This window comes from Bos grunniens, chromosome 26, assembly GCF_055505025.1.
Source record: "Bos grunniens cultivar Pamir isolate PY7600 chromosome 26, Bosgru_T2T1.0, whole genome shotgun sequence".
NCBI lineage: Eukaryota > Metazoa > Chordata > Mammalia > Artiodactyla > Bovidae > Bos > Bos grunniens.
Window position 1 is genome coordinate 19,705,907 of NC_141190.1, and position 16,292 is coordinate 19,722,198.

A 16,292-nucleotide genomic window follows, 5' to 3' on the forward strand; every position below is an offset into this window, starting at 1 on the left:
TTAGAAGTCCTTTGAATATCCAAAGAAAGTCCTCACAAGTTACCTTATTTTTCTTGTCTAAATCAAATCTCCCCATTTTCTTCAGCCATCCCTGAAGAATATATACTCCAGACACAGAACACCCTTCTCTGATCCACATTGCAGTTTTCTAAGTTTCCCTGCTTCTATCCCATAGGGTACAGGGCACTCACTTTTTGTCTGGTCCCTCGAGTGAGAACAATCTCTTACCTAAAGAGTTGAGATTTGAGTGGTGGGTCTCTTGACTAGTTTGCTCACTGAGATGAGAAACAGGAACCTTCGCTGAGGACCTGGATGCCTGGACTAGGCCTTTTGAGTGGCCTCAGGCTGTTACCTATAGAATACCTGACAACCCAGTGCCCCAAGTTCACATGCCACTACCCTTTAAAGACCTGAACTATTTCCAGCCTTGATGGCAATTCCAAGAGAAGGAGAATTACCCCATGTTCTCTACTAATTGAAAAAGTTTGCCAGTATCTCCCTGCTCCTAAAGCCCCAGGCCAAAAGGCCCCACTGGTAGCCTAACTGGCACACTGATTTGCTTTATATCCTCTTCCTGGTTGCTACTGACAGGAGCAGCTACAGGTTCCCAGAGCTTTCCATCCCTGCTCTGAACTAACATGGCTTCAGGCGACAGCAGGAATTAGCAGGCGAAGAACACAGAATCTGGCCCCAGAGGCTTATAAAACAGAGAAGGAGACACCAAAGGCTGAAGTCACTTCCTAGCATTTTCTTTCATCCTTTCCTGCAGAGTTCACTGCACTGAAACGGCACCTTTCCTGTGAGACCCGCATCCCAGAACCACTGAGGGCTCCCGCTCTTACGAGCAGTTACTGAGCGGGACAGTGGGACGTGGGCACTGAGCGGGTACACGGCAGTCCCTGTCTGGCAGCCTGCAGTCAGAGATGGCGCAGCATGTTCTCTCAAGAATGAGAGAGGCATTAAATGAGCAGTAGCTCACAGGAAGAGGAACCTGCTTGGAGGAGTGAAGGGCCCAAAGTTCCATAGTGAAGCAGTGGCAAGATTAGGGCTGGATTCCAGTTCTGTAGACTTTCAATTTCAAACTCTCTTTAATACAATATAGGTAAAATCATATGTGAGTGTCTGTGGGTATATATATATCTGTATGCATGGATGTGTGAAATTTTTATTTGTAGAAGGCTTCATTTCACCCATATGCTCTAACTTGATTCTCACAATAACCTTGTCTGACAGGTGAGCAAACTGAGGTCACACAGGTAAATGGTAGCAGCTGGATTTATAGCCAGACTTCCTGGTTCCAGCTCCCTCTTCTTCCAACTGTGTGACATTGCTATTTAATTTCAGTTGGTGTTACCAAATTCCTCTTCAGGACCCTTGTGGAATGAAATTCTCTTTTTCCTGTCCCTCTCTGACAATCTAATAAAGCCATTACATAGCTCCTCAACAATATGATGGCAAGGTGAGGTACAAGACAGTGTAACTGGGAATGCAGCATATCAGTAGCCACTGAGAGTCACTTCAGTCACTTTAAAGACAGAAGCAGGACAGAAGCCAGGATGTGGGCAGTTCAAACATCAGAGCTGTAATCCTGGAGGCAGGAATGTAGAGTTGGGCAAACAGGGTTAGAGGTTTGTGCCCTTGGGTGATGGAGAAACAAGCTCATAAAATGATGCTGCCTGCCACCATTTCTGCATGTTTCATGGTTTTGCACTGATGCAAGTCTTATCATTTCTTTTTATCATAATCTTAACAAATGTCTTATCCACATATTATCTTAAAAATCTAAGAAGATGCCGCTTTTGAAGAACATCCTTAGAGCAGTTCTTCTTCTCTTCATCCCCAACTGGCTAGAGGTCTGAGGTGAGGAAAAGGAAGGCAGTGAGTATTTACTGAGCATTTACTATGTGTCACGAAATTTATATAGAAGAATTCATTTGCTCCTCTCCACAGAAAAAATTTCACAGCTCAAGAAACTGAGGCTCACAGAGATCAAGTAACTTGTCTCAGGACATACAGCTAGCATGTATGTCCTTGGTAGAGCAGGGATTGACCCCTTAGCCTGTTAGACTAAGGCCTTTGGTTAGTTTCTTCCATGCGGTACATGTGGTCTTCTGGACACAGGGCAGGCTCAGCTCCCAGTCATCTTGGGTTCTAAAGGACCCTGAACTATCACAATCACTGTTTGGAGTCACCTCTCTGCCGGATGTGACTTTGCAGATCATGACTGAATGGCAGTGCAATACTTAAGCACACAGGCCTCAGAAGATCAGACCAGGACGAGCACTTTAGAGCTGGAAGGGACTTCACCATATATATAATGAATTTTGCAGATGAGAAAACTGAGGCCTGAGGATTAGGACTAAAGGATTTGCCCAGGTTATTTAGTGAACCAGAACAGCGTCTTGGGCCTAGAATGAAGACCAGAAACTCAGCACGCCAATCGTGAACTACTGAGAAATGGAGAGAGGGCATGAAATACTCGAGAGTTCTGCTGGGATAGGTAGGCTTGAGAGTAATGGACATGCAGCCAGAAAAAAGAGCCAGTCTGTGAACCGAGACTGCAAATAACAAACGCAGGGTGGGCTAAAGAGACCCAGTAAGTGACTTCCCAGATTGTGTTTTGTTCCCATCGCATACAGTTGGAAACCAAATGCAAGCCACCAAGGTTGCAGTGAAATGGTGAACAATTACAGCGCAAATAGTTGTGGGCAGCTGTGGGAGTTCAAGCCACCTGCTCCAAGTTTACAGCTTTGTTAAACTTGGTAAACATTAAAAGTGGAATGGGAGCGCTCCCGGTCTGTACAGCACTCATGTCCTTCCTGGGAGGCCTCCCTCCAGGATGGGGTGGCCCAGAGCTGCCTTCTGTTGGTAGAGGTCAGTGCTGCCAGAGTCTCTAGATGAGACTGAGGGCAGTAGCGAGTGTCACAGAATCATATAATTACAGAGTTTGAAGAGACTACAGAGCTCCCAGAATAGATAAGGAAATAGTTCCAGAGAGGAGAAGTGCCCAGAGTTATAAAGTTGGGGCAGAACTGACTTTTATTTTTTCTTACAGTATTTTATTTCTTTCTCCAGGTTTTTATTCACATTTATTTTTTATTAAATTAAAAATTAATCCAAATTAATCCCAAATTAAATCTTTTAGTTAAATCCAAATTTTCAATTTATTAGAACTGACTCTTGATCTCTGAACTTCTGATTTTTGTCCAGTGCTCTGTCCTTTAGAGGTGCTCTACCTCACAAGGTTTGTAGATGTTGACAAATTGTTACGGTAGAATAGAACGCTCCCCTGGAAGGGACGTGGTTCTTAACTACCACGTTTCTGGTTGTTAGATGACTGGGGGCACTATTAGCATCTAGTGGGTAGGGACCAAGGATTCTAAATAGCTTGAAATGTGATCATCTGGCATAATGCAGAGTCCTCTAGTCCCGATACCAAGAATGCCCTTGTTGAGATATATTTAGTCCATCATTTGAGTTTATTGTTGGGGACCTCAAGCCTAGAGGGGCTGGGAAGGGCTTGTCTAGGGTGCTAAAGGGAGTAAGCCGTCCCTGAGTGAATGAATGAGCAGCAACCTTGGTGCCCTCAGCAAAGCGGCCATCCAACTCCCTCCACACCCAGTTCCTACTGCACTCCCTCCTAAGCTGTTTCTGGGCTGGCACTTACTTGGACTTCAGGCCCTCCTGTCCATAGGGCTGCAGCAGATACTGGTGCACGAGCTTGTCCCTGAGAGTCCCGGCCAGTTTGATTTTCTTTCTTGATCGGTGCAAGTTGATGATAAAAAGTGTAATGGACCCTCGCACATAGTTGTGGCTGGTATCCAGAGAGAGAGGGAAAGACGGAAAGTGGTCTGTTAGACGCTTCTAAATCATTTATGGGCTGCACAGAACAGGAGCACCCCAGGAAAGGGCATTTACTTCATGGTTCTTGGCCATCCTGGACTTTGAAAGACAGAAAGGCCTTCTTACTGTGGTTTCCTGCAAAGAAGATACCCACTTCCCACCATATGCCTTTTGTTTTTGCTTAAATATATTACAATGATTTTAGAAAACAAAGTATCTTTTTCTGAATATGGAAGGCTGACTGGGGAAAAAAAAGGCAAAATACAGAGAAACACAGAGAAGGAAAAGAAAAGTCCCCCATAATCCAAGTGTTTTAAGATATGATAACATTTTGGTTGACAACCTTCCAGTATTTTTAGTTTAATAATTTGACAAATATTTACTGAGTTCTTTGACACATACATATATATTTCTCAGTTTTTACATAATTGGGATCACATTGTTAGCATTTTTTTTTTAAGTTCATGAACATCTTCAACATGCTGCCATGTTATTGTATTATATATTCTTCTACTTATACAAGAATGCTAAGTTCTTCATTCGTAGAAATTTATTTAACTAGCCTCCTCCTTTGGGGACATAGTTGTTTTTAATTTTTTTGCTATTATAAATTATGTGATGAAGGACTTTATTTACATAAACTTTTTGGACATCATGATTATTTCAGATAAAGTGCCGAAAGTTGTAAACACTAGGTCACAGGGGATGCAGTGCATGATTCCTCATCAAATCTGCTGCTTCATTCTCAGTGGGGCTCCTCCCTGTGGGAAGATTTTTTTGTCCCTGCTCTGTTGAGCCTAGAGTGATCACATGGCTGGTGTTGGTCAACGCAATGTGGGTGGACATGTTAAAACCTCTGGGCCGAGGCTTTAGTAAGCAGTCCATATTTTGCCACGTCTCTTTCCCCTCTGCCAGAAGTCTGACAATGTTCTTGATTAAGGCTGCTCTATTGATCTGGAATGAGAATGATATGGAACATAGCTACAGCTGAGCCGTGACAGATGAGTAGTGTGAAAGAGAAATACATTTTCTTAGTGAAAGCCATGGAGATTTGCAGTTCCTTCGTTATCACAGTATAACCTCGCCTATCCTGACTAATACATTTTGATAATACTGATATTATCTAGAAAGCTTGCATCAATTTGCTCTGATCACCTATGCGTGAGAGCACCCATTTCCACATATCCCTAAGAACATCAGATATTAATAATAACCTTTTAAAAGGTTACAGTTTAAGGTTTAAACTATCACTTCCCAAACCCAAGAGGTGATAATTGGATTTCAATGTTGTATTAATTTGTATTTTTAAAAAATTCACACTGAGGCACAGTATTTTTCTTATTGGCCTCTTTGCCATTTCATTTCTTCCTTTGTGAACTGACTGTTCATGCCCTTTACCTGTTTTTCTATTGATTTTTTAAAACTATTTATTTATTAAAGATAGTGATCCTTTGTTTTCAGGTATATTGCAAAATTTCCCCCAGTTTTCTTTGACTAATTCCGTCTGTTTACATTGTACTCTGATGTACAAAAATTAAAAACGTTTAGGTAGTCAAATTTATTAACCTTTTTGATTTCTACTTTTGCTGTTGTATCTACTCCATGATTATAAAACTATTCACTGTTTCGGAATCCTTCTAAACCAGTACAGGACATTCAGAAACCTGAGAGAACAACATGCTTGTACGCAACAGCCTTTAGCATTGTCAACAAGATTGCAATGATTTCCTTCTCTCTTGTAGGAAAAAGGACTTTGTTTCTAAGGGGTCCCTTAGGGCCCCCTCTGGATGGGTTAATGAGAGAAAGTAGAAAAAATGGCCTTATCCTGCCTTAAAAGGACGAGTTCCAAGAAACTCGAAGTCAACTGAGCCCAGAGGAAAATATCATCCTCTGCAGAAAGAGCACACCTCAGCCTCTGAGTCACTCATGTATGCCTCTAAAGGTGCTAATTAAGAGTTGAGTGACCAACAGCTGCTACTGCTGCTGCTAAGTCGCTTCAGTCGTGTCCGACTCTGTGCGACCCCAGAGACGGCAGCCCACCAGGCTCCCCCGTCCCCGAGATTCACCAGGCAAGAACACTGGAGTGGGTTGCCATTTCCTTCTCCAATGCATGAAAGTGAAAAGTGAAAGTGAAGTCGCTCAGTCATGTCTGACTCTTAGTGACACCATGGACTGCAGCCCACCAGGCTCCTCCGTCCATGGGAATTTTCCAGGCAAGAGTACTGGAGTGGGTTGCCATTGCCTTCTCCTGACCAACAGCAGGTTAACACAATAACTTAGATTTTAAAAAATACGGTTTCCAGGGCTCATTCCGTTATTTAATCCATTTGTGATTGTGTCTGAGACTTGATATTTTAAAAAAATCTCAGTATATTTGGCAGATGAGTTTGGTTTGGGAACTACTTGCCTAGGGTAATCTGTTAAGATTATGTGATTAATTCCCAGTGTATATCCTTTTGGCTGTGTGTCTGATGATTTTTCTCGCATCTGTAGGAGGGTACGTTATTGCATTCAAGGCTTTTTGGATGCCTGCACTGATATTCTGAAAAATTATTAAGTGATAAATTATTAAATGACCCTTCTATTTAGTCCTTTCTCCTCTGGTCCTTCTTCTCAAACCCCTGAAGCATGTGAACCAACTTTTGGAGCTAAATTAGTTCAATCAGAAGACAATGCCAATTTATTTTGAGTGGACTTGTGTCATCAGAGATCTGAAGAAAGATGCTGCTAGCTGATGTCAGCATTTACCATTATTGAAAGTGAAAGTCACATTGTATCCAACTCTTTGGGACCCCATGGACTACACAGTCCATGGAATTCTCCAGGCCAGAATACTGGAGTGGGTAGCCTTTCCCTTCTCCAGGGGATCTTCCCAACCCAGGAATCAAACCCAGGTCTCCCACATTGCAGGCAGATTCTTTACCAGCTGAGCCACGAGGGAAGCCCAAGAACACTGGAGTGCGTAGCCTATCCCTTCGCCAGCGGATCTTCTGACCCAGGAATTGAACCAGGGTCTCCTGAATTGCAGGTGGGTTCTTTACCAACTGAACTATCAGGGAAGCCGGTACCATCATCATTAAAAAAACACCAACTATTTCCATTGGTGGGCTTTAAGTTGTGTGCAAAACTGAAGAAGACACCATTAACTACAGGTACTCTAGGCTTCAAAGTGTGAGCAAAAATAGGCAAGCGAGGGTACCAATTTTCACAGACTGTGGTAAACTCTTCTGCTAACTATCATCAGACAGCCTTCTCAAAGGCCAGCAGCCCAGGAGGAGAGAGCTGCGTGCTTGCGTTTATGAGTTTCTCCTCTGCAGAGTTAGGGCAGAATGAGCCTTTGGAGACCGCAGAGGAGAAGGGCAGGATGTGGGGAAGTGGTGGGTGGGAGGGAGACCTGAAATCACAGCATTGCTTCAGGGAAAGCTATCTTTTCAAGCTGCTTGGCAGTGGTCTGATTTCCATTTCCATAGTTCCCTGGGGGAGACAAACCAGCACTGAAAGCCAGCTCAGACACCAACTTGCGGAGGCTCCCATAGGGCTCATGGAGCCTCCTCAGGGAGGGCCTGACACTGAAGACCCCCCTGTCAGTCCTTTTTGCTGCTTGGCTGGTGGGCAAGGACGTTAAGCAGAGGCCTTTTGGCTGTGAAGACACATTCTTGGCTGGGGAATGCAGCACCAACCTGAAAGTACTATGTTGAGAATCCAGATTCCTGAAGAATGTCCATTCTCTGCTGACAGAAAAATAATCTTGAAGGAGTGTCTGCTCGCTAAGACAATGGGGTCTTATCGAAGGTGTGGCCTGGAGGCAACTGCTGACCTTCTGATGTCGTCAAGTCCAGGTGGCTTTTGGTTCTCCTAGTTAATGCCCCTTTCTATCTGGTAGAACATCTATCTTGCTCCATTGTCTCACTCACAGTGAGACTTTTTCACTAGCAGAAAAGGCCTGTATCTGGAGTTCATCTTTCCGGCTGTTCTTTTGCGGGCTGACATCTCTGTGTTGCCATGGGAGGAGGAGGAAGTGAGTCAGGATGGGGGCTGGAATTGGAATGTCATGGATATTAGAGGTGAGGGGTGTCATACTGGGAGGTGCCTCTTGACTTATAGACGAAAAGCAGTCCCTATTCTAGAAATACTTCCAGTGAAGCTGGGAGACTAGGAAAGGGAAGGGAGGACGATGCTTTGAAATCCATGTCCATTTCCAGTGAAAGTCTACGTATTTGAAAACTGGGTTGGTCCATTTTCTCCAAATCTAATTCAAAGTTTTTGGGTTCGGTAACAGTCAGGCCATGTTTTGCCAAACATCTTTTTCCCAATTTCAAAGCCCCTGTGTATTTTAAGGGAAATTTAATCCACATGTTTTTGATTCATTTACACTTAACTCATCAAAATATTGTTTTGTAAGAGCCATTTGATGTCCAAGAAGCCTCAGGAACCTTTTTATGAGTCTTTAAAAAAACTTCTTCTGAAAAAACAGGAAGTTGTGCTTTGCCAACAATAAACAAACTTGAACCCCAAAAGACTCAATTTTTCTTCAGTGTCCACCAGGCTCCAACTGGTTCTAAACTTGGCTGAGGATCTCAGCTCCTCCCCAGATACATACATTGTGTAAGCAGAATGGTTTATAAAAAGACTGTTTCCTAGTCAAAACCTGTTTGTTCTCTGAATAAGAAGCCTTAGGGTGAGAACTGCTGTGCTGCCAGGTCCTAATTTGTTGGCTCTAGAACAGAAAGCAGAAAAGCACCTGCTAGTGTGGCTATGAGTATCTGACTCAGTTATCCTAAATCAGTCATAAAAGACAGTGCTTTACTAGGTCAGAAACGACCCACAATGTACGAGATGCCATGAGAAGCAGTGAGGTATTCAAGCAGAGGTTCATGACTGTCAGGGAGACTATTAAGGGAATTTCTATGTTATACAGGACAACAGGCCAAAGATCTCTAAGGGTTCTTTCCAAATATAAAATTCTTTATATTATTAATGTTGCTATTTGTATATACATGTGATACTGTAGAACCTTTAAAATTTAATACGATTACACTAATGCAAATAATTGGCAAGAGGCTTGGCACATAGCAAATGTTCAACATATACTTTAGTGCAGGAGCTATTTTAAAAGACCTTTTTTTGGGTTATACTATCAATAAACTTATACTTTCTCATCAATCCCCCGTTTTGACCAAGGATATGTACTTTTTGACTGGTCAAGACTGAACAGCATGAAGCTAACATGCCCACTCTGGGATGTTTTTGTGACCTTGGTCTCTTTGGCTACAAATAAACCAAGTGGATCAGGAGTGCTTCCTGATACTACTGTGGAGGGTGAGGGGGCTCAGATAGGGAATATGGCTTCCTACAGAGAAGGGCAGAGACACTTCATCCTTGTGCGCATCTGTCTAAGGCTCTGGACACCCGCTGACATGGAGGAGATCTGCAGACTCAGCCAGCTCATCCTTAGCTAGCGCAGTGTGTCTACTGGGGGCTTTCTTCTCTAATAAGAACAAAAAGACCTTCACCCCAGTAATCTAAGGTCATCGGTGACACAGATTAGTAAAGTTGTTTCTTTTGTTTTTCTTTTTTAATAGGGAGGAGGGATGGAACTGGCAGAAGCACAGTTTCCCCCGAGAGATTCTGGAATGACTTCCCACAGAAAGTACAGGAGATCTGGTGATGGAGAAAGGATATTGAATACAATGAATGATTTTATGCTGGTGAATGCAAAATTCTTAAGCACTCCACCAAATCCCTTTCTTCTGGCCAATGTGGTGACCGCAAAGGGAAAGAGAGCTAGAAGTATAAAGCATCAGCGATGCCCTGACGCCCTGTTTCTGCATTCATTCATAAAACATTCACTGACACCTTCCTCAGACCAGTCACTCTGTGGGACGCCAATAATACAAAAATGCATGAAGCACTGGCCCTGAGTGCATGGTATATTCAGAATATCAGTGACAACTTCCCACAAGAATGTCAGAGAGCATCAGGATGAACACTGGGATGAAGCCAAGTGAGGAGACCTCTCTGAGGACCCCTGAAATTCTGCTAAGCCCATGGCTTGGCTACTGACATTTTCTCCTGAGTCCGCAGAGCCATAGTATAAAGGGCACCGACTGATATGCTTCCCAAAAGAGACAAAAGGTACCAAGAGAACTTTTCCTCTCTTGAAGCTGGGAGTCCACTTTTTGGGTGGTTACCTCAAGGCCAGGGTGGAGACAAGGAACACAACGTTTCCTTGTATGTTGATCAGATAACTCCAACCAAGGCCATAAAGCAGTCACTCTCTGTCAGCTATTGGATTGAGCTTCCTGTTGAGCAAAAGGGACGTTGAAAGCCTCTGGCCTCTGCCCAATCCAGCCTCTTCTCATCCACAATAGGCACTTGTATCTGTAGACAAGACAACTGGCCCCTGGCCCCCTTGTGCTCAGAGTGATTCTTTGAAAAATCTTATCAGGATAAATTAATTGGCATGGCTCCTCTGTCATCAGGGAAGGGAAGGGGTATCTGTTGTAACCTGACCGCGGGGACTCTTTGTGCTCACCACTGCCGGTGATCGGCCCTGATAGGCTCCTGGAATGAAGGTCTGGCTGGAGGCACTTGCTTCCTTCTTCCTCACTCCCAGTCCACACAAGGTTTCTCTGCCTTAAGAGAAAGGGTTCTTATTTCCAGGGCTGCCTACTCTGCTCCTTAAATTGGAAGCGATGTAAGAAAGCCATATTTGGTCAGGTGGGTTTTGCTTCAGGCTCTGTTTTAAGTTTCTACCTTATGATCCTCATGTTTTAAAATATTTTATCTGCTAAACTTTATGTACTAATTATGTTTCCTACTTCTTAAAAGACAACCCCAATAACCTCAGCTTCAGATGAAAAAGAGGATAACCATCCCCGTTACTGTGCTGATCATTCAAGGTTTGGCCCCCTAAAAAAAGGAAGCCTAGATTTATTTTATTTAACCGTCTAACCTTTAAAATAGCTGAAATGGTTTTCAAAATACTGAAATGGCTGTAAAGCTGACATGTCTAGCTTTGGGCACTCCCAGCTTGGGATGTACTGGTACATGGTTAGGTTTCTAGTGGTACAGCTCTCCAACATGCATCTTAGAAAACTAGGCTTATTTCCTCTAGCTCTGCTGGTATATCTTAGGAACAGATTTTAGATCTCTACTTTTGGTTCAGGCGTAGGCACACAAATAAGCCTCCTGGGCATTACATCAACTGGCTGAGAGAAAATGCTCAATAAAAATTTGTTGGATGAAGAAGTAAATAACAATGGCATGTATCTTTATGAACATTTTATGAATAATTCCTCTAAGTGTGAGAAAGGGGTTTTACTTGGAGAAAAAACTGTTTATCAGAAATCATTTGAAACTTGCAAAGAGTGGGTCTAGTGAAATCAGAAGCAGTTTTCAGTGTCCTGAAGGGGTCCAGTGTAGTACAAAGTTCTCAGACGGGCCTAAAAATTCTCAGGGGTGGTCTTTGTGCCGTCTCTCTGAACACTTACTTGTGGTGGTTCGTGCAGTGAGCATAAATCCTTAGTTTGTCCCGGATCACTCGGCCTGGCCGGGGCTTCCGCTGGAGCCCAGCCACATGCACGGCCAGGACTTTGGGGCCGATCAGGCGCTTGTAAAGGAGAGAGAGCCAGTAGTCCTGAAGGGAACAGAGAAACAGAGTCAGAGAGCGACATATACTCAGGTGTTCTGAGTAAACATACAAACACAAAGGCCAGAAAGCACTTCATACCAGGAGTACAGGGAATCAGGACGGGAAGGCTCTAACCCTGTAAGCAAGGTCAGCACAACGAAGCACTCGGCTTCAGTTCATATGAAATGGGCACTATCTAAAGAGGCCTTTGGAACCGACCAAATGAGGAAATGCCCATAGGGCAAACCCAGAGTGGCACACAAAGCAAATGAATCAGTTTTTCACATAGAAAAGAACAACCAGCTAGGGCCTTGAATTTTCAACTTTCTTTCCCTATGACTTTTACCTTTGGCACAGACGATAAAGAATCTGCCTGCCACGCAGGAGACCCGGGTTTGATTCCTGGATCGGGAAGATCCCCTAAAGAAGGGAATGGCAACCCACTCCAGTATTCCTGCCTAGAGAATCCCATGGACAGAGGAGCCTGATGGGCTACAGTCCATGGGGTCACAAAGAGTCAGACAAGACTACTGAGCAACTAACACACAAATGTTACTTTCATACTGGTTTATGACTTCTGTTTAATTATAGAATGTAAGGTTTCCAATCTTTTAGGATTGTCACCAATATGAGAATCCAAAATGTCATCTTCCAAATATTGTCACTAAAGACTTTTCTGTGGTGGGAGGAGGATGAAGCTCCATCAGACAGGAGACCAGAGTCCTGAAGTGAAGCGAAGTGAAAGTTGCTCAGTCATATCTGACTTTTTGCGATCCCATGGGCTATACAGTCCATGGAGTTCTCCAGGCCAGAATACTGGAGTGGGTAGCCTTTCCCTTCTCCAGGGGATCTTCCCAATCCAGGGATCGAACCCAGGTCTCCCACATTGCAGGTGGATTCTTTACCAGCTGAGCCACAAGGGAAGCCCAAGAATACTGGAGTGGGTAGCCTATCCCTTCTCCAGCAGATCTTCCTGACCCAGGAATTGAACTGGGGTCTCCTGCACTGCAGGTGGATTCTTTACCAACTGAGCTATCAGGAAAGCCCAGAGTCCTAATTCCAGAGTCAAAAATGCAAACAGAAGAATGCAAACCATGGTGCTAATTCTTGGTCATCCTAAATAAATCTAAACTAAAAAGTTTAGTTCTTTTAACCACTCCAGGGTCCATTTGTAACTGATTAATAAATACTGAATCTGCAATCCACACATGTATTTGAACTTACAAAAGCCTATTTACTGCCACCTTAATTTCTACTGTTGCTATTATCATGTTTTATTGTTATATTTGACACACAACATATTTTGTATTTGTTTTGTATTTGCTTTTAAATCCTACTATGGGGTAATGACTTAAGTGTTTATAACTCATCACATAAACAGGGCCTCCTAGTTTGTTTAGGAGCTTCCTCCTTCCCCGCCAATTCTGGAGTTCAGTGGACATCCTATTGAGTGCAGGCATGCTATTCAAGATCTTAAAGACATCAACTTTGTTTTCTGAGCCTTCATCTTTTCAGTCAGAAGCCTCTTAATAATCTCCCCCCCTCCAACTTTTGTAGTCATTTATAACATCAGGTGTTTAAAAAGTTCTGGTGAACTGCATAAATCTGAATAAAGTCTCAAATCTCCTTTGTCACCAGAATAGCTCCAGATTTTCCCTGAGCACTAACCCCTGCCCAAATATTTACCTTATTTCACTTTAAGTGCCCTTAGGATGGCAGTTAGATATGGTTTCCTTATATTTAAAATGGCAAATACGTCATCATTGTCAATCATGCAGATGAAAAGAAAAGCTCATTGGTCCAATTTGCTCTTACTTGACTATAATTTGGTTTGAAGCAAGCTTTGTGAAGTTATTATCATAGTCACAATATTTCCAATGGGATGTCTATGTTTTTCTCAATGATTTGTAACACAACTTTAAATATTAGTGGAAGAATCCTTTGGAATATTTATAAAACAAATATTCTGTACAAGTTTGTAGTTTGCTTTTTATCACTTTTTATGATGTTTAGGACATGGAGAATTAAAACAAATTATAGAAAAACATATCAATCTTTTTCTTTTGATTTTTTCCTTTTCTTTTATTCTTAGAAAGTCCTTCCTCACACAAGGATCAGATCAATCTTCACTGACACTTTTTCTAGTTCTTTTTATATTACCATTTAAAAATTTAACCTTTTAACTCACTGAGAAAATACTTTGGTGCATGGTAATGACTCTATTGGGCTTCCCTGGTGGCTCAGAGGTTAAAGCGTCTGCCTGCAATGCGGGAGACCTGGGTTCGATCCCTGGGTTGGGAAGATCCCCTGGAGAAGGAAATGGCAACCCACTCCAGTATTCTTGCCTGGAGAATCCCATGGATGTAGGAACCTGGTAGGCTACAGTCCACGGGGTTGCAAAAAGTTGGGCATGACTATTATTGACTAAATAATTTACTAGTTGTAGCATCATATAGTAAATAATCTATCCCTAAACTCACCTTTACCACAAACTAAATTTTATATGCATGAAATATGTATGTGTATTATATAATATACATTACCATATTTGTTATAATATGCCATATATACTATATTTTAATGTATATTATAGATACATTATGCTATATGCTGCTGCTGCTGAGTCGCTTCAGTCGTGTCAGACTCTGTGCGACCCCATAGATGGCAGCCCACCAGGCTCCCCCATCCCTGGGATTCTCCAGGCAAGAACACTGGAGTGGGTTGCCATTTCTTCCTCCAATGCATGAAAGTGAAAAGTGAAAGTGAAGTCGCTCAGTCGTGTCCAACTCTTCACGACCCCTGATTATTACACACACTGTTATAATATTGCATATCGTAGTATATATATAGTATATACAGATACATGATACACATACTAATATACAATACATTATGATATATAATATAAATGATACAAATATAATATGTGTATTATATAACACATTATAAAATCTCATGCTATATAGAATACATATATAAATATATATAAGGACTTCCCAGGTCTCAGGGGTAAAGAATCCACCTGCCAATGCAGGAGATGCAGGAGATGCGGTTTGATCCCTGGGTTGGGAAGATCCCTTGGGAGAAGAAATGGCAACTGACTTCAGTATTCTTGCCTGGAAAATCCCATGGGCAGAGGAGCCTGACTGGCTATAGTTCATGGGGTTGCAAAGAGTCAGACACGACTGAGTGACTGAGCACACACACACAAATATATACATAAATACATGCAGATATAATATATTTTATGATATGTATATCATGATACCTATATTGATGAGAACTATTATATATATTATATAATAAATCCATTTTACATGGATTTTTCTATTTTTTCTTCCACTGAACTCTCCATTTAAAAAATATCAGTTTCATATCATTTTCATAATAATTAGCATTTTAATCTGCAGATTCAAGTTTACTGCATTATAATTTTTCCTTTTCTTTCAAACGTTCCTTAAGTAAATTCTGAAAGTTTTTTGTTTGTAGTGGTTATTGTTGCAGAGAAGTTTGAAGTGAGCACAAATTTTATTCTGTGTTTGGTTAGCCTCCTTGTTTTCTATCTCTTGTGTCCCGTCAGGATGCTTATAGGAGTCACGTTTTATTCTTGACATTGGAACTTTTACCAGGAATGTGCCAATGTGAGTTTCTGCATTAATTTGCCTGTATTTGGGGACTACTTTTAATTGGAAAGACAAGACCTTTCTTCAATCTGTGAGAATTTTCTTTAAATATAGCTTCAAATTCTTATGTATCTGCTTTCCATATACAAGAGCATATATGTAACTTAATGACAATTCTGAAGCACATGAGAACCCATCACCCTTCTTAAAAGCTACCAGAATACCCACACTCTTGCATCTAGTTATGTGAGTCTTCCTTTTCTCATTTTTGTTTTTTGCTGTCTTGCCTCATAGTTTAATCTCTCTATTTGCACCTGAGCAATATATTATTTAATTTGTTAGTTTTATAAAAATGGTATCACATGATATGTGATTTTCTGTGACTTACTTTTGTGATGTAACATTAGGCCCTGATTCATTCAGGTAGTACCCATACTAAGAGTTTGTGCACGCTAAGTAGCTTCCGTGGTGTCCAACTCTTTGTGACCCTATGGACAATATCCCAACAGGCTCCTCTGTCCATGGGATTCTCCAGGCAAGAATACTGGAGTGAGTTGCCATGCCCTCCTCCAGGGGGTCTTGCCCACGCAGGGATCAATCTTGTGCTTCTTATGTCTCCTGCATTGGTAGGCAGATTCTTCACCACTAGCATCACCCGGGAAGCCCACTTAGTATTCCTTTTCAATATTGTATGATACTCTACTGTGTAAAAATACTACAGTTTATTTATCCATTCTTCCAATAGATATTTGAGTTGTGTTCTGCCTTTTCTATTTGAACATTATTGTTTCTGTTTCCAAAAGACCCAGGTGAAGAAATCTGGAGAAGCTTTACTTACTCCAACTGTGCTTGTAAAGCAGCAGCAGCCTCATCACCTGGGTGCTTCTTAGAAATGAAATCCATGGACTTTATCATGGATGTACCGAATCAGAATGTCCAGGGGTGAGGCCCCCAAGTTGTGTAGCCTTCTAGGTGATTCAGATGCTTGATAAGGTTAGAGAAGCACTGTTCTACAGTACAAACCGAAGAGAGGAATTGCTGGATTACATGCAGGTATACAAATATTCAGGCTTACAGGATAATGCCAAGTTATTTTCCAAAGTGATTCCAATTATTCCAACTTACACGTCCTCCAGCAGTGTCTGTGTGAGTTCCCTGTGATCCACAGCCTTGCTAACACCTGTTATTTTCAG

General features: G+C 42.1%; 1 protein-coding gene across 9 annotated transcripts in view; it reads right to left on the reverse strand.

Annotated features, from left to right (window-relative positions):
• HPSE2 (heparanase 2 (inactive)) overlaps positions 1-16,292 on the reverse strand; it is a 715,384-nt gene that overhangs the window by 16,533 nt on the left and 682,559 nt on the right. For 4 of the 9 annotated variants that reach the window (XR_015155159.1, XM_086377175.1, XM_086377177.1 and 1 more), the window contains 2 exons: positions 11,337-11,482; positions 3,668-3,814 (listed from right to left, as the gene is read on the reverse strand). Coding sequence is in view for 5 of the 9 variants with exons in the window: in XM_086377175.1 (XP_086233301.1) it covers positions 3,668-3,814; positions 11,337-11,482 (293 nt within the window). In the remaining 4 variants the exon portion in view is untranslated. Of the gene's footprint in view, positions 1-3,667; positions 3,815-10,027; positions 10,480-11,336; positions 11,483-16,292 lie in introns of those variants that run through there. The other 5 variants (XM_086377176.1, XM_086377180.1, XM_086377174.1 and 2 more) reach the window with 5 other exon arrangements.